We start from the raw sequence: 24,078 nt of genomic DNA on the forward strand, positions 1-24,078 counted from the left end.
ACCTTTAGATACCGTTTGGTTCAAATTTGACCTGTTTTGATATCTGACAGCAAGAAAAATACTTACAACTGTCATCCTTTCACCCTGAAATTTGGCTGGGTTTTTCCTAAAGCAACCCAAAATTCACCCAAAAACTAAAAATTCAGTCTGTACTTTTTTTTTTTTTTTTTAAACTTTTACTTCCATGTGAGTTGGATCATTACTTCTACCATTTCTACGTTTTTCTTTTTTACACAAGTACTGTATCTGTACTCCGACTTAAGTACAGTGGCACCTTGACTTACAAGTATATTCTGTTCTGTGACCAAGCTTGTAGTTCAATTTACTTATCAAACATATCTATTTTCCACATTGAAATGAAAAGCCATTAATTGGTCAGTTAGTCTGCATGTGAGCATCTGGGCGTGAGTTGTGGCCGACAGCAGATACTCGAGTGTTGTCATTTTTCATTTTTGTCTTTGACTGTTTGTCCAGTTCAATAAACAGCGACTGGCTCTCCTTGCACACATCCGAGTGCATTAGAGTACAGTACGATTTATTTATTTTCTCTTCTCTTCAACTCAAGCGGCAGCATATTTTAGGCTTGCTCCTTACCTTAAATTTTGGGCACGCAACACAAAGCAAAATATCGGCAAAGCGGTGGCTTGAGAAACTCCTAAGTTGGCGCACGCGCAAGTCAAGGTACCACCGTACAGAGTTTGAGTACTTTTGCCACCTCTGGTTGTGAGGCTGCACTGTACAGTATATTTCCCCGATGAATCACTGCACCATTGTTTGAGTCCTCCGCTCAGTGTTTGTGCTGCATTTGAGGTAATTAGACCTCATTGGGTTCCAGTTTCATGCTTCCTGAGGTCACGGAACCTATTAAAAGAGTCATCAAAGCTCTGATGTAACGGGTTCAATTGGAGTAAAGAGACTTTCCCCTCCCTTCTACGCTCCCATTTCTCCCTTGGTGAAGTTTCTGCCTTTCCTGTTATGAAATATTAATTGGGAATCAGTGGAGAGCTTGTCTGCTAAATGCTGGAACAGAAGGGCCTGGTTGGCCTCGGGGCTGAAGTTTGTGTGTGTGTGTGGGGGGGGCAGGGTTCTCCTCCTGTTTACCTGCAGGCATGCGGACACCCCCATTCACCCCCGGGGGGTGTGCAAAACTCCCCCGCAGCGGCCGGGCTGACATTTCAAGCGCAAGCGTGGCGGCGGGAGCTCGCTCTGTGTGGCCTCCTCAGTAAATGAGTCCTTGTTGGATCCAGTTAAACGGCGACATCCTTTAGCTGCGCTTTTCAAAGCCATTTCCATTTTTAGCTGTCAATAAACGGAAAGCTCGCGGACATGAAAGCTCGCCAGCCCAAGAGGCCCATTTCTGCGAAACCACTGTAAGGAATTATGCGATCGGCAGTGAATGAACGACCCGCTCTCTTATCTCGACTTGAAAGCCAGGCCCGAAAAGCTTTCTTCCCCACCCCACCCCCCGTGCTGCTGGCCTTGCTCAGGCCCTGTTTAGAAGAGGGAAACTTTGCCCACGCTGGGCCGAGCGCCACGGAAACAAATGAGGAGTGACACAGGCGCTGAGGAGACGCGCACACACACACACAGCTAAGTGTTCAAGCCCGAGGTCACGCCGCATGCAGCCTCCGCGACGCGAAGGAAACAAAAATGGGGTGATTGGGATCACGGTAAACCCTCGCCTACTCGCAAATTTTTCAGTGGAACAAACTATTAGCTGGAAAGCGCACTTGGGTCATTCCAGAATTGGAGGACAATTGAGGCGCCAACAATTTTGAAACAATGATTGATTTAATAGTTGTTTGATAGGTTTTCAGGAAAAACAGTCATCACATCTGGGATCATAGTTTAGGTTACAGTGAGTTTAATACAGCAGTGTCTTGAGATATCATACGAACGAGCTGTCGTTCGATTTGAGATGCAAGTATGATCATGGAACAAATTAAACTTTGCAATTGTAAAAAAAAAAAAAAAAAAAAAAAAAAAAAGTTGGTTCTGTCAATTATTCACACTTTTTTTTTTTGCTGTTCACGTCAGGGCACGGTCCCTGACCCTCACATGCAGCAAAGGTTTGCTGTATATTTTTATTCCGGCGTGTTTACGGAAGACGTGTCGTAAATAGAGAGTTAGTGTGAGGGACATCCAAGAGCGTGTGCTCCGGTGTCAACATTACCCCGCGTCTGCTTTTTCCATTTCCCCTCGTCGTTTACAGCCACGGCGAGGTTGCGTCAACCACAGGGGAGACAGGCAACCCTCCAGCCGCACAGCAGATAAATATTAATGCATCCTAACATCAAGTAAGCTACTCATGCTCTGGTTCAGATAATTAACCCTTACAAACCGTTTGGGTCAGTTTTTACCCGTTTTGAATATATATAATAATAATATAAGTCATTCTTTCACCCTAAAATTTAAAATGAGAATATCTTAAAATGTCATTCTGCGCTACAAAGTTTGTGTACACCGAGGCTGTTCTGTGTCAGCTTTGATCGATGGCTGCTAAAATGGATTTTAGAGTTGCCAGAATGTTAAACCGAGGGAAATGGTGGTGATGGTGGGAATCTTGAGACTGTGCACAAGAAGGAGTTACAAACAGTCTGGAGAACTGTCGCCATTTCCTCCACATTTGGTCTTTGAAGGCTGATGGGGGAATCTTGACAGATGGACGGATGACGATAAATTGAAAAGAATTTGAGTTTTTCGTCATTGCGTGTTGGTGACGCATAGCAGCAAAGTTTGATGACACAAAAAAGCACGACTGATAACTCCGTGACAGCATGTCTATAATGACCAACACGCGTTAACGTATCAACGTTAGCTAATTTAATATAGACTACCATCGGCAATTAAAATGTATTGTAATGCCCCCGCAAGTGGTCAAGGATAGACACAACCCTTTCAATTGCGTTATTGAGCGAATAGTAAGTAAAAGAAACATGTAATAAGCACTTTCATACATGCGTTGCTGATGGGCCCAAGTTAACAGAAAGCCAACTCTACACTCTCATTTGCTGATACCTTTTAAAGCCATACACACAGAAATACTACAGTAGAATGTGAGGATGACGACCCCAAGTGGACAAAAAAATAATATCTGCACATACACGTTATTGTGTTAAATATCAAAAAAGCAAGATAATGTTTTTATCCGATGACTGTATTCATTGATGAGTAGTAATCAGTAGAACACTATTTGACAGCTCACAGCCCGAGTAAAAAGCCATAAAAAGCTTACGAAAACATGATATGGTGGGGTCATGAACGATGAACTGCGATATGGCGGGGGAACGTTGTATATGCTCATAGAGACCTCCATCTGGCGCACCCCCAACGGGCATGGGCGGTGCAAGGGCCTGTTCATCACCGCTTGCCGGGCTCAGCATTGACACGTTGAGGTGCTGACTGTTACGCAACAAACAACAGATGACTGGAAGGAAGGCCAATTAATGACGAGGTTTTAATGACTGGACTTACTGAGCCAAGTGTGTGCATCGGGGAGGTTGTCATGGAAACCGTTCCAGGTTCACTTTTAAAGGCGTTACAAATGCGCAACGCTCGGTCTCGGGCTGTTATGTTATATATCAGGACTCGGTGAGTGCGGCGCGCCGTAATTAAGTACGCGCCAAGCCGTATTCTGCTCGGCTCTTTTGTTATCACAGAAAAGTGCTCGGGATAAGGATTCGGCGTGAAATCAAAAAGAGCGGCGCTCGTGTTGGGGGAAATTATTATCACGGAATAATGCATGAGCGCAAGCGTTATCTCGCGTGAGAATCGGCGGATCAAGCGGGCCCTCGGCGCTTAAGCGTCCCCTCCGGGTAACAGCTGGAGGTCGTGCAAGGGGTTTGTTTTGCCCGTAAATCAGTGATTAACTCTTAACTGCTCCCAAACAATGAGATATCCACTCTAATCTGGAGAAGGGGGGTGAATTGGTGTCGGCTTCAAGTGTGACCACGGGAAAAAGATTAGCCTGTTTTTTTAAGAGGCAGAAAGCATGGAGAGCGTTTGTTCGGGGGGGGGGGGTATAAAGCTTATGAAAGACCATTTACATACCATCGCAACAAATACCCCCACCACCACCCACTCGCAATGTTTCCCCACTTGTGTTTGCATAACCTTGAAACATGCACACAATGCACGGCGGCGCTTGAAAGTTGGCAAATGCACGGAGGGATGAAATCAGGATTACGAGTCGCCTGTGAAAATGTGCCGCTTGGCACTCGGCGTGGCGTCGCAATTCTTGAACAGGCCAAAACACCAAATAGAGTGGCATCATTAAAGACTCTGTAAAGTGAATTCAGAAATGTGTTTCTAAATACAGTACATGTGTGAGGGTAATGGCTGAAAACATATGCAAAGACTAAGAACTACTGTATGTAGTACTCAATTGTGGAGATACAGTGGACTTCTGCAGATTCAACTATTCTCTGCTCTTATAATCTGAGCTGACTGCTCATTTATTTTCACATGAGCTGCCACCCCCACCATATAAGATCTTGAGCTTCATTATCCGCCATAATTGCGACATGCCGTTAGACACCGGTGGGTAGCTAAGCCTACAAACCAAAAAGACAATCCCTTCGTATGTTCCGCAGGAGTGGCCGTTTTAGAGTGCCTCATTGTCAGCCATGAGTGTACGCAGTTCAGATAGAGAAAGACAGAAAAGTGAAGAGGGTGGAATTTTTATGTATTTATTTTTTTAAGTCCGACTTGACAGCCAGCATGTGTTTACCAGGACTTCTCGCTGGCATTGCTGTTTTAGAGCGCCTCGTTGTAGCGGTGTGGAAAAGCCCAGTGGGACATACTGTATTCCAGCCACCAGAGGCTTTTAGCGGTAGTGGTCCGCAGACCATTTAGTACCGGGCGCCGCACTGCCCCGACTCCGGACCCTGGGCGATCAACGTCCGATTGGGAAAACTCATTTGCAAAATCTCACAAGTTGGCACTGGTAAATCAAGGTACCATTGAAATTGCTTTAGTACGTAATTTTTTTGTTTTTTCCCCAACTGTAGGGATGAACTTTTTTTTTTTTTTTTTTTTTTAATGAGATCAACCCAAATTGAGAACCACTGTTATAGAGAGGGCACATCCAGTGTCATTAAATCCTGTCATTCCCGTCTACTTCAATCAATGTGGAGAAGGGCAGGCATGGGGGGGTCAAATAATTAAGAATTTGTCAGCACTGCATGATGCCGTTCGCCCTGCTTGTTTTTCCACACTGTTGTTCTCCCCCACCTGCGACGCAGCGTGCGGTCGGCAGGTTTCCGGGTGATCAAGGTCGGGCTGTTAATTATCTTTGTGTGCCATTTCTTTACCTGACAACACTCGCTGGTTGCTTGGGGGAACCTTGACCCTCCCCGTTTGTTTTCGTTGCTTATCTGTGGTGCGCAGCGGTCAATTGGTGCACACGGCAGAGGAAATGACAGCAAAAGCACCGCGGTGTCGTTATTAATCAATTAATGGACCAATCGGGGGTTGGGTTGGGTGTGCCAGGCAATCCGCAATAAAGAGAGACCATATGAAAAAAAAAAATTCAATAATTTTACCCCTCCCACATGCTTTAAACACAATTAAACTTATTAAAATAGACAAACTTATTAAAACCCACTTTTTGAATATTCTAAAAGTGACAAATAAGGCAAAGGAGAATCAAACTGTGCATATCTAAACAATAAAATGTTAAAAATCGGCCAGCTTAACATATAAAGCGAAACGCCATACGCGCACGGAAAGTATCATAGATTTTATGGTAATTATAAACCTTGAAACAACTGCTACTTTAACACACAGAGAATACAACAATATTCACAGGCATACATTCTCTGTGCTCTGTGGAAACAAATATTGAACATAAGTAGGGGACCTTCTGTGCCTGTTCTTCTTGTAGTTAATTATGTTTGGTATCTCTTCCGGGAGACTTTAGCGCTGCCCGCCATTTTGCGGCACAATGTGTTACTACTCAAAATTCGCACTTGCCTGTATACTGTAAAAAAAACAACAACATAAAGTCTCTTAAAAATCTGCAATAAAACGGGGGAGCGAACAATGAACTGCAATATAGTGGGGATACGCTGTACTTTAAAGTCTTACTGAAAGTATTACCGGAAGAGAGTGAGCTTTCGTACACACTTCCTTTAGGTCTAATGACCTAAGGGTCCTAATTGGGGATGTACATCACTCAACAATTGCATTGCTAGCAGCATGTCATCAATAACACACAATTTAATGCAATCTAACCTATTTATCACCAGGGTTAAGTTGTACAGTCATTACTTGTTGATACAGAGGAGGCGTACAGGATTTCAGAAGGTGCAATTCATTCAGGCCCAAACAGTCCAGAATGCTCACGGATACTCCAAACTCTCAGTGCAGTCAGTTGCATTTATGGCCTGAAAGTGTTTCTCATACAAAATGTTCTGTTATTATGACTTTACCACTGCGTTAGCATAGGTTAGTGATTGGAGTGGAATTCCAGTGTATACAGTGTTCCCTCGCAGTTCATATTTCACGCCCCCACCATATTATATATATATAATTTTTTTTTTTTTTTTTTTTTTTTTTTTTTGTGGAACGTCACTCTGTCATGCAAGTCTGCGTTTATGAGATAGTTTTCATCCAATGTGAGTGGTTTTTGTTGTAATTGTTTTTTGCTCAGTTGCTCATGGAAGGGCATTGATAACTTTGCATTCCTTGCAACTCTGGCTGACGATATTAACAAAATATTGAATCAATAATCTATATTACAAAACAAAATAAATTACACACCATGACAATGTGATCATACAGATTTTAACTAAAGCATTCTGATACAAATAATAATTTTCATTGTCAGCCTAATCAATTTTTACAATTATGTACTGTATGAGAAAAGAACCACCAAATTCGCTCCCATTTACGCAGTGTCCCTGAACGCACCTCGCATTCTCACGCAGCTGGAACGTGCCAGCCATGAATGGCGGCGTGGCAGCACTGAATCGGTTGCTAAATACAGCGTTTATCCGCCGACATATGAAGGCTCGTATATAGTTTGTTCAAAGATTTCCTGGAAGTCCCTAACAAAACCTGGCCCTCTTGAATGAAAATGAACTTTCGTTCGAAAACCGTTCTTTGACGCCAGAATGAGAGCATTGTCAATGACCTTCATCAGCACAAAATGTGAATTATAGTTCATGAACCTTCGTTCATTGAACTCATTCAGGTACAAGACTGCCGTCATATATACCGTTACTATGAAGGGATTCAATTTCTACCGTGATATGAATTTTTGGCCATATTGGTCAGCCCTTGCATCACACCCCCCCCCCGAGTTGATAAACATGTGCATGCTGCATTTTGTCAGGGAGGGAGAGGTGGCGGAGGAGGGGTTCGGGCCTATTAACTAATGAGGTTTCCATAGTAGCGCAGCCTTGCAGCCACAGTGGGAAGTGCAGCTGTGTTGTGTCTGGGCGGCTCTGACAGGGCTCTAATCTCTGGCCTAACAAAACCAGACACCCTGCCAAGGCGTGCGTGCGACATTTTCACCGAGAACGACGTCTTTTGATTTTTCTTCTCGCACAATTAGCCGTCTCTCGTAATTGGCCAACATTATCCGGCATGGAAAATAGAGCACTTTTCTGCAATTACACTTTAAATGCATCATTGCGTGTCCACCCGCAATCATCCCATGTGAACAGTCTAATCTTTTTTGTTCATAAATATTCAATTATTTGCCAAAGGCTATGAATGTTTTTGCATCTGGTTGTACCTTTTTTTTAAGAGGATTATGAGACATTACACAACCACAACCCTGCAGATTATCAGTAAAGGATTATTTTAACCCTAACCCTCAGGATTATCAATAAAAGATTCTTAACCCCATTAAGGATTATCAATGAAGGATTATTTTAACCCCAACCCAAAGGATTATCAATAAAAGATTCGTAACCCCATTAAAGATTATCTATAAAGGATTATTTTAACCCTAGTCCGAACGATTATCTAAACCCTAACCCTCACCCAGAACCACCACGCTGCCTCAGGTCGTACAATTCAAAATTCAACCCGAAGATCTAACAGCATCAAAACAAATGTTAAAAGTTTATCTTTTTCTTTGGGTTTTTGTGACACCAAAAAGATGCCTCAACCAATGTCTGTAAAGAAGAGAAAATCGACACTTAAATCATTAGGTCAAGTCCACGTTCAGACTTAAAGCCTTCATTTCAGAGGACGCATTTTAAAGAGGAGACTGAGGAGAGTGAGGCGCCATCCCACAAATTCAGGTTACGTCACCAAGTTTTATGATGGCAATATTGATGCTGTCGTGGTTATTTCTATTTCTATTGTTTCCTGTGGGAAAAACCGGCAAGCGGCGTTCAGAAATGGATTGTGTTCCAGCGTAGAGACTCCGTGAGTATTAAGGTCTCTCCCGACAGGGCGGATATTGTTGTTTTTGCTGGTAGTGCTCCACATACTAACCAATGTTTTGCTTTGTCGTGTTTCTGGATTGAACACTCCTCCTCGCCCTCTTCCCTCCATTTTAAACGCCCAATATCTTTCTTTCATGGGACAGATCGCGTAGATTGATTCATTTTCACAGGCGTAGTGGGTGATGGGGGTTGGGGGGTGTGGGGTTCTCACTCACCATAGGCCTGAAATGAAATAAATTTCAGACGGGAGCAAGCTCGCTCGCCCCCGCAAAGCTGGAATTGGTTTTGTTATTGAGAATTAAATGAAGTGTAGTTTCTATACTCTTCGCAGATCACAGCTTTCTCTTCAGCTGCCCTGATCCCTGCTGACTCGCATCCACCTTAATAAAAGCGACGCTGCGCAAGCCGGCTGTAATTTACAGCCGCGGCCACGTTTATTGTTTTAAACGGGGCCGCCTTTATCAACCTTTACTACGTCGCTTGGCGTTAAGCAGCCATGAAATTACCCGGCTAATGACATTTAAATCCAGTCGCCGTTTGGCTCGCTGTCGACGATTCAATCCCGGCTTGGCGATCCGTCCGCGACGTTTCTGTCACGGTTTGAGCTCAGCAGCTTTGCTGTGGATTGTGTTGAGATCCAGCCATCCATTTTCTATTGCGCTTGTCCTCATTAGGTTCCCAGGTGGCACACCTGGAAATTTGTCTGCAAGGGTGATTTCTTCTCTATACAAACCCAAATATTTTCAATATGAAGTGAACCCTGTGAGCCTACTTCATGCATTTCATATTTTTTTGGTGGAACCTATAGTTTCATCTATTTGCTGACAAACTCATCGATTCATATATATATATATATATATATATTTGTGCTCTAGCTGTACCCCCGAGCCTAAAACTAAGAAAGCCCAAGATGAGGCCAAAGTCCTGGCTCACAAGAAAATATTAATTGGTGTCAATGAAGTACTGTTGAAGTCATACATCTCAACTGAGAGACTAAGATCTTTGTGCGTTAGGAAGGAGCTAGGTTTAGTCTGGGCCGTGAGTGGAGGTTGCAGAGGGTCTTCCCCGCATGTGCAAGTACATGCCCTCTTTCGGTGCATTATTTTGAAATAAAATCATCCGTAAGCCATTTATTTTTAAGGGTAATGGTGTAAGGTGAGGCGGCACGGTGGGCGACTGGTTAGAGCGTCTGCCTTACAGTTCTGAGGACCGGGGTTCAATCCCCGGCCCCGCCTGTGTGAAGTTTGCATGTGCCTGCGTGGGTTTTCTCCGGGGTACTCCGGTTTCCTCCCACATCCCAAAAACATGCAGGGTAGGTTGATTGAAGACTCTAAATTGCCGGTAGGTGTGAATGTGAGTGTGGATGGTTGTTTGTTTCTATGTGCCCTGCGATTGGCTGGCAACCGGTTCAGAGTGTACCCCGCCTCCTGCCCCATGATAGCTGGGATAGGCTCCAGCACTCCCGTGACCCTTGTGAGGATAAGCGGCTCAGAACATGGATGGATGGAGGGTGTAAAATGAGATGCAAATTACAGTGGGGTCTTGATTTACGGGACTAATTCGTTCTGTGACTGTGCTTGTAACTCAATTTACTCATATCTCAGATTTTGAGTTGTTTTTCTATTTGCGGCAGGGTCTATCCACTGTGAATAGGGGGCTTTAAATTAAGAGTGTTGGAGGGGAGTGTGCATCTGAATTCAGTGAAGTGAATCCCTCTTTTTTATTTTCAATGAGGAAATACAAGTCTAATAGCTGGCTTTTGTCTTCCTACGTTCCCAGGCGAGCCACCCTCTGCCGGGTCCAGGTACCCGTCTCCCGCCGAGCTCGACGCCTTCGCCAGGAAGACCGCCAGCAGCCCGCTGTGCATCAAGATCTTTCCGTCGGACATCCGGGTGCCACAACACAAACAGCTGAGCAAGACGGTGAACGGCCTGGACACCACGGGCCAGAGCTACGGCACTTACTCGCAGCCTTACTCGGGAGGCTATCAGGGCTTGTTGGCCATCGGCAAGGTGGCGGCGGCGGCGGTTAAGGGGGTGGTGAAGAACTCTGAGGGGAAACGGTCGAAGCAGACACACAGCCAGGCTTGTCCGACGCCATATAAAAACCCAATGAATAATGGCTATTCCGTCAGGCACGGGCACGGGCACAAGGCCTATCACGTGAGCTCGTGTAAGCCCGACGTTCCCGTGGAGACACTTTGTTCCATTGCTGGGATGCCCTCCGGAGATCACAGCCTGCTCCCTCGCTCTGAGCTGGCAGAGGTTCAGAGCCTGATGAGGCAGCTAAACAGAGTCTCCCGGCCAGGGGGCGAGGCTAGAGCCAGCCCCTCTCTGCAGGCGGTGGCGGCCGTGGCGCACTCGGACTTCGTCGCGGGCGTCCCTCTGACGCAATGCAACACGCCGTTCGGCGGCGCGGTGGACCCCGTGCAGAGCGTCGCCCACGTGGCCCAGGCTGACTATGCCGCATGGCAGCACAGGCATCAGGTGTATCGGCGGGGAGCGGCGAGGATGTACAACCTCATAGCGGCCGACTCCGGTATTGGAGAGTCTCCTGAAAGCTGCCTGCCTTTGGTGTCCTCCTCGTACGGGGTGCATCCGCCCGTACAGGGTCACTTCTCCGTCAAACACTTCTTCACGCCGCTGTGGGACGGCGTTACCGCTACGCCCAATAGCGACTGCTGCGCTTCTCAGGTGCCGGGTACCTTGGCGCCCCCGCACCCCCGACTCGGCCAACACCACCAGACACATTTCCACCCTGTTCCTGTTCATCCTCAGGTAGAGTTGTATTTTTAAATTCCAGGAATTTCAAAGTTGGAAACGTTCTATGGGAATGTTGGGGAATAAATAAACCAGGAATTTACAAAATTCAAGGTTGGCTCTGAATAAGGAACTTAGATATACAATGAACCCCTGGTATTTGCAAGGGATCGGGACAGAGCTCTGCTGCGAAAATCTGCTCGTAATTGACTCCTCATAAAGGGTTTGTAATTGCCTATAGATGCCACAAGAGGGCTGCAAATGACTACTTTAGTCCAATCACATCAAATTGTTTCCTTGGCACCAAGATGTCACCAGATGGTGCCAATGCATTACTTCGATTGCTTTTGCCTGAGTAGAAAAACATTGTATTCACTCACCCGCCTTGACTCACATATGGATTGAAGTGACATCCCATTCCGAATCCATAGGGTTCTATGTGACATCGGTCCACCTTTTGCAGCTATAACAGCTTCAACTCTTCTGGGAAGACTGTCCACAAGGTTTAGGAGTGTGTTTATGGGAATTGTTAACCATTCTTCCCAAAGCGCATTTGTGAGGCCACACAGTGATGTTGGACGAGAAGGCCTGGGTCTCTGTCTCCGCTCTTAATTCATCCCAAAGGTGCTTTATCGGATTGAGGTCAGGACTCTGTGCAGGCCAGTCAAGTTCATCCATGCATGTCTTTATGGACCTTGCTTTGTGCACTGGTGCACAGTCATGTTAGAAATGGTACAACTGTTCCCACAAAGCTGGCAGCATGGAATTGTCCAAAATATTGCCTCCTTAGTTGCAGTGAGAGGAACTCTGACGGATTCAGCATACAAATAGCTTTTGGACAATTCATTGCTCCCAACTTTGTGGGAACATGTTGGGGATGACCCCCTCCTGTTCCAACATGACTATGCACTGATGCACCATTTATGTATTTCGCAAGGATTTCTGTTTTTACCCTCAATTCCCAGTTAATTCCTATTGAAAGTTTTTAATTTGACATTTTTACAAAATTCCCCATCTTAACGTACCATGGAAAAGGTTCTGACACTCAGGACGTTTTTCTTTGCAATCTTATCCTCAGGTCTACGGCACAGAGCAAAATGTCTGCTGTGGGCCGCCGGGCGCGAGTCTGTGTCACGCCGCAGCACTCAGCAGAAGTCTGCAGTCTCTGGAGTGCCTCATCAGTGAAATCCAGCCGCCCTGCATCAAAGAGCGGATGCTGGGCCGCGGGTACGAGGCTGCCGGGACGCAGCAGATGCTGGAGCAGCAGCAGCAGCAGCAGCATCAGCAGCAGCAGCAGCAGCAGCAGCAGCAGCAGCAGCAGCAGCTGCAGCTGCCTCATCATCATCACGCTCACATCCAACTTCCAGTCTACAGATGAGACGTAACGCGGCCAATGAAAACTCGCTTTGATATCAAGGGCGACCCGCTGGAGATCAGTCGTGTAATTCGGAATTTGACCAAAATATTCAGGAAGTCTCACAAAAATGCGGAATTTGTAACTGCCGTTGTGAATGACCTGAGCATAATTCACGCCTCCCCTAATTATAATTTCCTACATGAATAGATGAAACTGTAAATATGCCACAAACTATAATCACTTTAATATCATTCCAAACACATTTTACAGCATTACCCTTAAAAATAATTGGTTAACAGATTATTTGATTTCAGGAGAAAAAAATACACAAGTGCGTGTGTGTACATGCGGAGAAAACTTTCCGTAACTTTTTCCCCTAACTAACCAATACTGTACTTAGCTTCCACCGACATATATAGCTCATCTCTCAGTCGAGATGTATCACTTCAACATAGTTCCTTGACACCAATGTTCTTCTTTCCTGTTAGATATCCTATATGCCTGCTGCATGTGCATTAAATAAGTGTATTGGCGAAGAAGTGCTGCCCCCACAAGTGAAAATACAATCCGTGCTTTTACCGTTTTAATGGGGGCTGACTTTTTTCTTCCACACTCGATCGAGGCTGCCGTTCTGCAAGTGGCAGCCGTCCGTCTCGTCGCAACGCCCCTACCGCCGCCGACATTCGTCATGGTAACAAAAGCCCCGTTCCTGCAGTAGATGGGGGGGGGGGGCAGGGTGGGCAGTGCCTTGAGTATAATCTCTCCTCCTGCCATAATGACCAAAATTAAAATACAGTAGTGAGTAGGCCTCAGGGTTTAGAAGAAAAAAACGACAGAGGTTTTTAACCCCTAATAAGGATATGTACTACAACTGTTAATATAATTGTAATCGACTGTAACATTATGCACACTTTGAATATTAACACTGCACTTAACTACAGGAAAATGATGATCCAAGTAAAATGTATTGCACATAAAAGTTAAAAAATTGTACCTAAATAACAGTTTAAAAACAGTTTGTAAAGGTTACATGCAAATGTATTGAATTTAAAAGTTAAATACAACTGAACTGTACTTGGCCAGTTATTCGTCCACGTATCACTAGAGGAAGCACTGAATCTGTTGTTTGACTTTTCCCCTGAAAGTTTTGGTTGAATTCCGAGTTCCGAGGCTCCACCGTCTATTACCTGTCTTGTGTCAAAAGACTGTGCGGGAAAATGATAATCATGAGCCAAGATGCTGATTTTTCTGTCATTATTCCTCATACTGATGTACAGCACCGACGGTGACCATTATTTACCATAATAATAATCATAAAGAGTGACTGTACTTGAATCTGCTTGCCCACTCCAAGAGAATCATGAACACTCAGGCTTCTCCAATACAATTCTTATGCTCACTGTATGGAGGTGGGGGAAGATAAAAGATGTGAATATTTCTTTGTGTCACGCATTACTAACGAGTAAAGTTTTTCTCTAGAGTATGATGCATATTCTGTCATGTTTTTTAGAAGTCTCAGTTGATTTTAATGTCGTCCACGGCAGTTCCAAATCAACTGTGGCGTTCAGGCCGAGCAGAATGTGCCCTTTGATTGTGTTTCAACATGAAATTTTTTTTTTTTTGTCTTTTTTTTTTTTCTGGCGAACATTCACTGGACATATTAAGGTACACGGTTTAATTAAATCCAGTACAAGAGCTGTATCGGAAATTCTGCCTTTACAGGGATAAAGATTTTAATTTTTTTTTTTTTTAAATACAGCTCTAGTATTGGATCTCATTACACTGTACAGCTGTACCTAATATTATGGTTTCCTCTCCATAGCTCTGGAATGTTGTGGCGACTACTCACAATCGACAAACATCGCGGCGGGTACTTGCTTGTGTGTCTGCGGTGCTTGTATGATATTTATTTATGTTGATTTGTATGTGGGGGAGTATCTCTATTAAGTGCAATTATTTTATCTATGGACTTGATGAGGTATGTTGTTGAAATAAGTATATGTATGTACTGTATGTATGTATGACCTGTCCCTTTTTGCCCTCTGCTTCCTAATGGGGATTGTCAAGTAAATGGCATTTTCTAGACCTAAAACAATTGTGCGCGTTTGTCATTACACACATTTCTGCATTCATTTCTTTTGGAAAACAGAGTTGGATGATGTCACTGGACTGTGAAGCTGTTAAGTAAGGTAGAAGAAAATAAAAAACGAAAGATGATGCTTTATATGGTAGGGCTGGGTGATGCACCTTAAAATAAAACGTGTTTTTAATCGTCCCCCACCCCTTTCCTAATAGAAAAACTACATTTAAAACTCAAAAATTTGAAACTGTTGTTTTTCCAGTGATTTTAATATACATAGTTTTTCATGTGAAAATAAGTGCTTCATGTAAAATGTCCCTTTTGTCAAAGCATACATAAACATGATCTTTACTACTGTTAAATTAAATGTTCAACAATTGAACATAATACTAGCAAAGATGTAAAAAAGAAAAAGCATATTACCTTGAATTAATCAACACACACACGAATAATCGTCCAGCTCTAAACATGCGTAATGCATTTTTTTTCCATAAATCAAACATATAACACAAATGGAAAACTAAAATTGTAGTCTGTTGCTGTAAAAATAATTCAAAAGGGTTTGATTTGAATGATGGTTGATAAAAGTGGAGGAGAGATGGCAAGCACTGTATTGTTTTGTTAGCGATAGATCTTTTTTTGACTCGGATGTCAATCACCATTTTGCTTGATTGACTCTATCGCTAATGCAAAGTGCAAAGAGATCATTTTTAGATGTTGCCTTTCCATGATCAAATTCTGTCATTCTGTCAAAATATTCAACATTCAAAGAATTCTACATTTTCCAATGCGAAAAGTCCAAAATAAATTAAGTGACTGTAACTGTCACCTCAAATTTAGCTATTCAAAACTCATTCAAACCATTTTAACTTAAAAAAATCTCAACATACCAATTTTCTATCATAGGAAAATTCCCTAGCTAATGGAGAAATTGTACAAATGTACCTCATGTCTCATTTTCTACATTTCTACATTAATCGTTGATTTCTTCAGATCTACCAGTGTGCCCCTGCTCATCGCTCATGGTTTTAAGCAGTTTTTTATTATTATTTTTTAACACTATTCAGTGTACCCCTGCTAATTCGAGACAATCTGTGAATAATTGACGCTGCCTTATTTTTGTCATGTAATTTTTTCTTAATGCAAATAAGTGGGGGTTTCTGCAACTAACGTGATCGGTGAATAGGAAAAGGAAAACTACTGAAATAATGATTCAATTAAAATGTTATGAGTATAAATACAAATTGTTCCTAAATGTTTAAAAACAAACATTTCTGAATGATTAAATGCAAATGTATTGTACATAGAAGTTAAATATGACCTGAACTGTACTTAACAAACAGATGCATGTGAAAAAAAGTTGAAGCCACAGTAACATGCAGAAATTTAATTTTGTGATTCTTTCACATACCGCCAGAGGGAGCCCGAGTGCCACACTTTGAGAATCACTGCTATAACAATTGCAAATTGCAAAGAGATCATTGTCATACTTTTGTGGCCGAAACAAAGGCCATTTGAATACACTAATATAGCACGTAAATGCAATTAATAAGTTAATGCGAGCATTAGCCAGTCTGTATTACAAAGCAAATGACCCAGCTGGAAGGCATAATAGCCTTCTGTTCACTGTTTGGAGGCTAAAACAGCAATATGGGCCTGATAAGTAATAACGCAGGCCTTCAAAGGTCAGTTTTGTTGTCATTGAGGCGCTGTTGTCGGGCAGTGATTTGCTGATTTGAGCCTATTGTGTAGCAGGCTTGGACGCGGGGCGTTTTTCATGCTATTTATCTGTCAGGACAGGCCCAGGCGCCGTGCTGATAAACCAACCTGGAACACAGACGTGCTCTCCTCCTCGTCTCCTCTCTTCTTTCTCGCAGACGATTAGTTCAGGCCCGGCTCCTCCGGGAGGGGAACAGGAGCCGCGCCGACCTCCTGCGACATACTTCAGATAAGGCGGCCTGCAGGAGGAGGAGGAAGAGGAGACTTGATCTGCTGGGATTAGTGCAGGGAAATGAAAGAGAAAGGAAAGGTGATCCTAATCTCTTTTTTTTTTTTTTTTACGGTGATGAAAAATTAAATTGTCTAAACTGACAGAATTATATACAGAATAAATTATTACGGGGTTCAGTAGTGCCTTGAGATATGAGTTTAATTCATTCCGTGACCACACTTCCAAACTCCAACAATCAACAAAACATTTGGTAATGTGTTTTTAATCAGGAATATGCCACTGTATGATATTGCACTTAACATGTATTAGTGCCATAATTAAATAGAATGTAAAAAAATTATCCAGGTTTTTGCATCATCATTAATTCATTGTGGCTCCTTCTGGTTTGTGTGACTTGGCCTTCGGGCGGCAGTATAATACGGTCATGCAGACACAAGCGAAGACGAGTTTCACAACTACTATATGTAACTCGGTAAGCTGTAGTGATATTAGTCATTCTTTGCAGAAGATAAAGAACATATGCCTGTGTGCATTGTGGACCAGGCCAGACCGCAAATACGGAAAATATGTGGATAATTGATGGCCATTATAATTGCATTGAAAAAAAAAAAGTCTTACGTTAAGCATTTTTGGGGTTGGTCCCCCCCCCCAAAAAAAAAAAAAAGAAAAATGGAAAAAAATGGGAAAAATTGAAAAAAAAGAAAAAAGGGGGGAAATAAATCTATTCGGTGGGTACCGAACCGCGTGTATGCGGGGTTATACTGTTTTGTTGTTTTGTCTTGTTTTTTTTATCTGTCTACATGTGTTTGTGCACTGTTTGTTTTCGAATATCGATTGCTTAAAGGGTTATAACACCACCAAATAGATTTATTTATCTATTCATTAGAAGCTCTGTGGTGGTTCCCATTATGTGTTAGCATTAAGCTAGCAGACCTAAAGACAATGTTGTTGTTTTAAAAGCACAATGTGTAATTCTCTAATTCTAATTTGTTTAATGCTTAGTTTGACCGTAAACTGCCATCAAACAGGTTGAAGCCCCCTTTTTAAAATTTGTAATTAAACAATTATTTGCCAAACTCCTGCTTGTTGTAAAGTGAGGTTGGTTCACTGCTGCCTTACAGCGCTCCTACCTCATATTTTTTGCTCGCTTGTCAAAGCAAAAATAAAACATAAAAAAATTCAGCCGATCGACAAGTTGTTAGTTGGGCCACTCGCTTTAAACGATTAAACGAAAAGGCCAGGATGTGCAGTTCTTCCCGAAACATGACCCAGTGAAAGTAGGCTAACCCTTTCCTCTACTTTGTAATTCTTTGTCAAATTTAATCCAAACGCTATTACAGTAATGTATTTATGAGCATGTGTGTTATACCTCTTGAGGAAAAACAGCAGTGTTTATTTTCATAAGCTTTTTTTTCATGCATGAAGCAGGGGCGGACTTACCATAAGCAAACTCCTGAGATATTCAGGAACCCCCAAACATCTCCTAATAACTGATTCAAATCACATTTTCTTCAATTTAAAGCAATTATTATTGTTTTAGTCTTAATTCGTCCATGATAAAAAAACATAGCAAAATGCTTAATCTATCATCATCGTTTTGATTGCTCCCCCATGCAATGAACTTTTCCATCTTACTACGCATTCTCTTCTTCAATTTAAAGCAATTATTACTGATTTAAAACATAACAAAATGCTTAATCGATCATCATCGTTTCGAGTGCGCCCCCCACACTTCTCATGTAATGGACTAATCAAATTTACTGCGCATGCGCAGATTTGATTCAGGAACAGTGTAGCAAAACAAACTTGATTAATCATCAATGCATTGATGTGAGACTGGCTATTAATAAATGCTGAAAATATTTGCAGTTCATAATTTGATACAGACCAATATGAGGATATTCTGGACTCAGAAAATACTATGCGGGCATGGAAAAAGTACAGTATAAGTAGATACCGAATCAAACACTGCCCTCTAGAGACCAAACGATGAACACCTAGTGCCTCTTTTACGGATTTTTTTTCTCCTTTACAAAAAAAATAAAAAATAAAAACATAAATACTCAAATTATTTTTAACACTTGTAAACGAATGTAAACGACACAGTGGTGACGTCACTACGAGGAGCCCCCGCATAACACCGGTGACTTACCTAAAAATAAGTACATAAAATAAAAAAATTAATTAAATTTAAAAGTTTTAAAAAACGGTGACTTACCGATGAACGAGATGGTAAAGATTTCCTAGCTAGTGGAAGACATTTTTATTTCTTAATAAGGGCTGGATTGAAAACGGTATAATATTTATTTCGGATTTATTTAAAGGTAATGTAATCTTTAAGGTAATATTTTAAGTTTTGAAAATGTCTTATTTTCCAGTCAAATTTAAATAATTTTTGTTTTAATGAAACGTCTTCTATTTTACCAAAATATTGAGAATCAAACAATCATATATTTGATAGAAAATGTACAAATAGAGATGTTAAGAATACACTTGACAGTTGTAACAAGATTCCTCTCAGAGGAAAATTCTGGAATTCACAATTTGATGACTTATTATTATAAATGAACTAACATTTTTTTACGGTGTGCCTTATAACCTTTGCTCTTTTGTTGGTTTTGTTTTGGATTGTTTTTGCTAACAAAACAATGTCATATATTGACCACTTGGCTGCATATGAATGCTTGTACATGTTTATGTATCCGAATTTCAATTGTTTTTAAAAACTGTGACTTTCCAATACAGTACAATATTTACTTATCGCATGTACATCGTTGTATTTAGACATATTGTTAAATAAAGATTGGAGAGGACAAACTGGTGACTTACCGAACTTTTCCTTTTACTAGCAAACTAAAGCCTGGTAAATAATCGCAAAAGTTATCAAGAAAAGAACTGTTTTGCTCAATGTTGTGATTGTTTTAAGTGTCATTTCATTCATTCCGCTCTACTACAAACGTTCTTCCGGTTTATATTTTCGCGCTGACCCGCTACCAACCAATAAGACAGCAGGGCGATGTCACGGGGTTTGCTGTGATGCATTTATAAATGATGGGATTTTTTAAAACTAAATAAAGTCCTAGCGAAAAAGACATACGATCAGAGAATTACGTTGCTATAATGAACAAATGGCATTGACAAAGCATTACACATTGTTATAACAAAACAACCACACCCTTCAATTAAACAGCATATATATATATATATATATATATATATATATATAAATAAAAAAACACTTTTAGGAAAATTGTAATGCCATTGTTATATTTTCCAGTAAATACATATTTACAACATTGTCCATTGGTCCAGTCCAGCCACATTAAGGCACCAGTTGTATTTATGACATCATGTTAAAAAATAGCACGCGAGAGATGCATTGAAAACACACAAAAATGTAACACTCGTTCAAGTGTAAGGCTTCACAGATAATGTCATCAGTCAAAAACAAAAACGAAATAAATAAAACGCAAACGTGGAAGGTACATAAATCACACCACGCAGTCCTCCAACATCAAACTGTGTAGTCTAGCTCCGCGTCGAGGCGCGCGTACATCTCGTGAATGGCGTCAACGGTGGCGGCGTAGTTGACCAGGAAGTGACGCACGTTTTCCAGACACTCTTCCTCTTTCACATCCTCTCCTTTCGACAGCGCCTTGAGGAAGTTGGACCTGTAGGGAGCCGCGTACAGCGCCGTCTGCAAGATAGGAAAAGATCTGTCAATTAGAATAGGTTCAAAAGCTTAATTGAGTAAGGTAGTTCAATTCAAAAAGTGAAACTCAAGAGATGTACGAGATATATACACATACACATACACATACACATACACACACACACACACACACAGTGAAATATTTCATGATTTTTGTTTACATATGTATAATTTTGGGCGGCACGGTGGCCGACTGGTTAGAGCGTCAGCCTCACAGTTCTGAGGACCCGGATTCAATCCCCGGCCCCGCCTGTGTGGAGTTTGCATGTTCTCCCCGTGTCTGCGTGGGTTTTCTCCGGGCACGCCGGTTTCCTCCCACATCCCAAAAACATGCATTAATTGGAGACTCTAAATTGCCCGTAGGCATGACTGTGAGTGTGAATGGTTGTTTGTTTGTTTGTATGTGCCCTGCGATTGGCTGGCAACCAGTTCAGGGTGTACCCCGCCTCCTGCCCAATGACAGCTCGGATTGGCTCCAGCACGCCCGCGACCCTAGTGAGGAAAAGCGGCTCAGAAAATGGATGGATGGATGGATGTATAATTTTGATTATTATAGCAATTTTTTTTAAAAAAGGTGCGTTTTATCATGAAAATGGTATCATCGTAAAAAATGTGCCAACCAAATCATGCAAGTGACTCGCTGTGGTAACCTCCCAATGGGACAAGACGAAAGTCACAATAATAAGAATAAGTCAACCAAGCAATTATTGAAAGAATGAATGAACACAATTCAAATAAAAATATTTTTGTTAACCAATTTTAGGACAGGCAGCACGTCGGACAAGTGTTTAGCACGTGGCCCATGTGCTTGTGCGAGTTTTCTGCAAGTACTCTGCATTTTGGCGTCAAAAACCACAACTCACATTGAAAATCTTCTGCACAAACCACCCGTGGTATCGCTTGAGCGCCTGTTCGTAGGCTTTGGTCACGTTGATACGTATGTGGTTGGGCTGGTTCAGGTCTCTCTCGCCGTCCACCAAACTCTGCAGCAGGATTTGGATAAAACGGAGACCCCTGAAGGAAAAAACAGAACCCTACTGAGCGATTTATACAGTATATATAGATCTATTTTGTATTGTTTTTCTTGGTTGTACCTAAAGTAGTGTCCACTGCCTCACCTCTTGAGCCACATGAGAGCCAGTGTGGCTCCCGCTTTGGGCCACTCGGCCGCCAGGTCTTGTCGCTCGGCCTCTAGGATGTGCTGCAGGGTGACGTACCTCTGCGGATCCTTCACGTACACTTCTTTAATTTTCTACACGCATGCACGCACGCACACAAACACACAAAAAAGATAACACACCTTAATAAGAGCTATTTACATAACACACACACTATCTCTCTCTCTCTCTCTCACCGTGATGTTGCCATTAATGTCTGACTTGATGAGTGAGAACACTTTGGAGCCCAAACAGTCTGAAAGACAATAATGACATTTAAACTAAAATGTGATGGTGATTAGTGGCCACATTTGGTTCAATTGAACAATATTAGTTACTGTACAATAGCACCTTTGACCTGCACACTCCAGTAAAAACTCATTCACTGCCATTGACGGCTTTTGAAGTCAAATATGCATGTTAACTGGGAGGGCTGGCAGTGAATGACTTTTAAATATATCAAATATGTTATGTCATTTCCCAAATTTGATAGGTTGTTAGAGATTATTTGATTTGGGGAGGGGGGGAAAAAATCACCCTAAGATGACATTTAGTGGCATTTTAGGGCATCTCAGAAAGAGCACAAAAAACACAAATAGGAAAGTTTTTCTGCAAAGAGCTGGGGATAGGTTTCACTGACAAAAATGCAACTGAACCATGAACCTGGATCAGAGTGAAGTGTGTGTGTGTGTGTTCAAGTGTCAACAAAAGATTTGGCTATGAGGAGCCGTCAGGGACAGAATTCAGGATTAACTCTCACACATGATGCTGGAATCCACTCACATAATATTCCAAAATACAGTATTAGTATTGTGTATGAGCATATAGTAGTAGTGTGTGAGTGTTTCAGTAGTGTGTGAGCCTTTCAGTAACAAGAGAAAAATCGTAGCGCCTAAGAGCATTTCAACAGCGTGAGTGTTTCAGTAGTGTATGAGTTTTTTTTTAATCAGTAGTTGGGTGAGAGCATTTTAGTAGTGCCTTACGGAATTTCTTCAGTGTGTGAGCGTTTCAGTAGTGCATGAGAGGAAAACAAAAAAAAAACTGCAGTTTGTGTGAGAGCATTTTAGTAGTGTATGAGCGTAAAACATTCCAGTAGTTTGTGTGAGGTTAGTTTAGTAGTATCTATAAGAACGTTTCTGTAGTGTGTCAGCCCCCCAAAATAAATCAATAAATAAATAAAAATTTGAAAAAAATATCAATAGTCTGGGTTAAAGTGTTTCAGTTGTGAGTGTGTGAAGGGGACATTTTTTTTATTAGTGTGTGTGTGAAAGCGTTTAGTACTGTGCATTATCTTGAACTACGTCCCTGATGGCGTCTTCACTGTGAACAATGCGCGTGTTGCGTTCAAGTGTCAACAAAAGACCCGTCACTGCCTGGCTGACAGTGTGAGTGTGTCAGAGTGCAGTGTAACCGTAGAAAAAAAAATAATAAAAAAATCGTACATGTTTATGACAGGAGCGGAAAGTGGAGTTATTTTGTGGTTGGCTACTCACCGAAGAAGGACGGAAGGTGCGAGACGGTCTCCAAGAAGAGTTTGGTGTTGACGGAGTTGTCTGTGGGCAGCTCGCAGAATCGGTTGTCCAGGAGCAGAGACATGTTGGTCACCGTTCTTCTTCTTTACGATACTTCTCCTTTGAGTTGCTCTCCGGACTAACAACCCGGAAGTCACGTCCCCCGGATATTAGGCGCCTCGTCGGCCTGCCTTTGGGATCAGGTGTCCCACCCTCCTTTGCTAAAGCACATAAAGTTGGTTCAATCCTCCGTTTTTAAATGATTTATAGCAAGTTTCGTGGCTGTAACTTTGGAAAGTTGACACTTGTCGAGTCGCGCAGTGATGACGTCACATCACACCCAAAGCATTAGGTACACCTGCGTCGTCATAATTAGTTATAGGAACAACTCGCAGTCCACTACAATAATCAACATCCATAAATTAATACATAATAATTGTTGCAGGTGGCCAAAGTTTACTCTGCGTTTACCTGTTGACTCAAACACATTACATAATTGAAACAAAAAAATCCGTATTTAAAATCTACGGGTATATATATATTTTTTTGGTGAGACATTAAATTTCATTTTAAGCAATTTAAATTTTTAAATGTATTATATATACACAGCATATATGTAGACTATACATATATTTATACACATATATTTAGTTGCCTATTTAAGCAGTAAGATCCCTGAAGAAATATTAGCATAATAAAATAACTTTTTTATTTATTTACTCACAATATTTTAAAAACATACCAATTTGCCTACAAAAATGTTTTTTTCTTTGTCCGTGAAAATTCTCAATCAACCAGGTCATAGTAATCCCCAAAGGTTGATTTGTGGCAACTAGACTTCTCGTTTTTTTTTTTTATTCTTTCATAATACATTCACAATTAGGCAACTATGTCATTAGGCTGACGATATACACTAATCACAAAATGTTCTGCATAGTGTACTAAAAGGGAAATTGAATTTGTTCATGTTTCAGTGCTTTTAGCACAAAGGCAAAATTCACACAAAAATAATAATAAAAAAAAAAAAAGAATTCAAAATTTTAAGCTTCTTTCATATTAATTGTGTCCTGTTTCCCTTGCACCATCACAATAACTGAATCCAACATATTAAACATATTTTTTATTGATTATTTGTTGCATATACTCTGG

The 24,078-nt window shown here is 41.7% G+C and overlaps 2 protein-coding genes across 4 annotated transcripts in view; one reads left to right on the forward strand and one right to left on the reverse strand.

Moving 5' to 3' along the window:
* Positions 1-14,596, forward strand: part of LOC133414088 (protein FAM222A) — a 27,758-nt gene extending 13,162 nt beyond the window's left edge. For both annotated transcript variants that reach the window (XM_061699221.1, XM_061699223.1), the window contains exons 3-4: positions 10,182-11,179; positions 12,240-14,596. In XM_061699221.1, the coding sequence (XP_061555205.1) occupies positions 10,182-11,179; positions 12,240-12,539 (1,298 nt within the window). In that variant the 3' untranslated portion in view covers positions 12,540-14,596. The remainder of the gene's footprint in view (positions 1-10,181; positions 11,180-12,239) is intronic.
* LOC133414089 (glycolipid transfer protein-like) lies at positions 13,113-23,234 on the reverse strand. 2 transcript variants are annotated; one of them, XR_009769953.1, is made up of 7 exons: positions 22,912-23,234; positions 21,616-21,674; positions 21,380-21,513; positions 21,125-21,275; positions 19,379-20,246; positions 16,426-16,556; positions 13,113-13,227 (listed from the first exon to the last, which is right to left on the reverse strand). XR_009769953.1 is itself a non-coding variant. In XM_061699224.1 (5 exons), exons 1-5 carry the CDS (start codon positions 23,012-23,014, stop codon positions 20,064-20,066), a joined length of 630 nt encoding a protein of 209 aa, XP_061555208.1. In that variant the 5' UTR covers positions 23,015-23,234; the 3' UTR covers positions 19,356-20,063. The 2 variants fall into 2 exon arrangements, 1 of the variants encoding a protein (XP_061555208.1); XM_061699224.1 differs by lacking the exons at positions 13,113-13,227; positions 16,426-16,556 and having other exon boundaries at positions 19,356-20,246.
* Positions 23,235-24,078: the final 844 nt, after the last annotated feature.

This window comes from Phycodurus eques, chromosome 15 (genome assembly GCF_024500275.1).
Source record: "Phycodurus eques isolate BA_2022a chromosome 15, UOR_Pequ_1.1, whole genome shotgun sequence".
Taxonomy (NCBI): domain Eukaryota; kingdom Metazoa; phylum Chordata; class Actinopteri; order Syngnathiformes; family Syngnathidae; genus Phycodurus; species Phycodurus eques.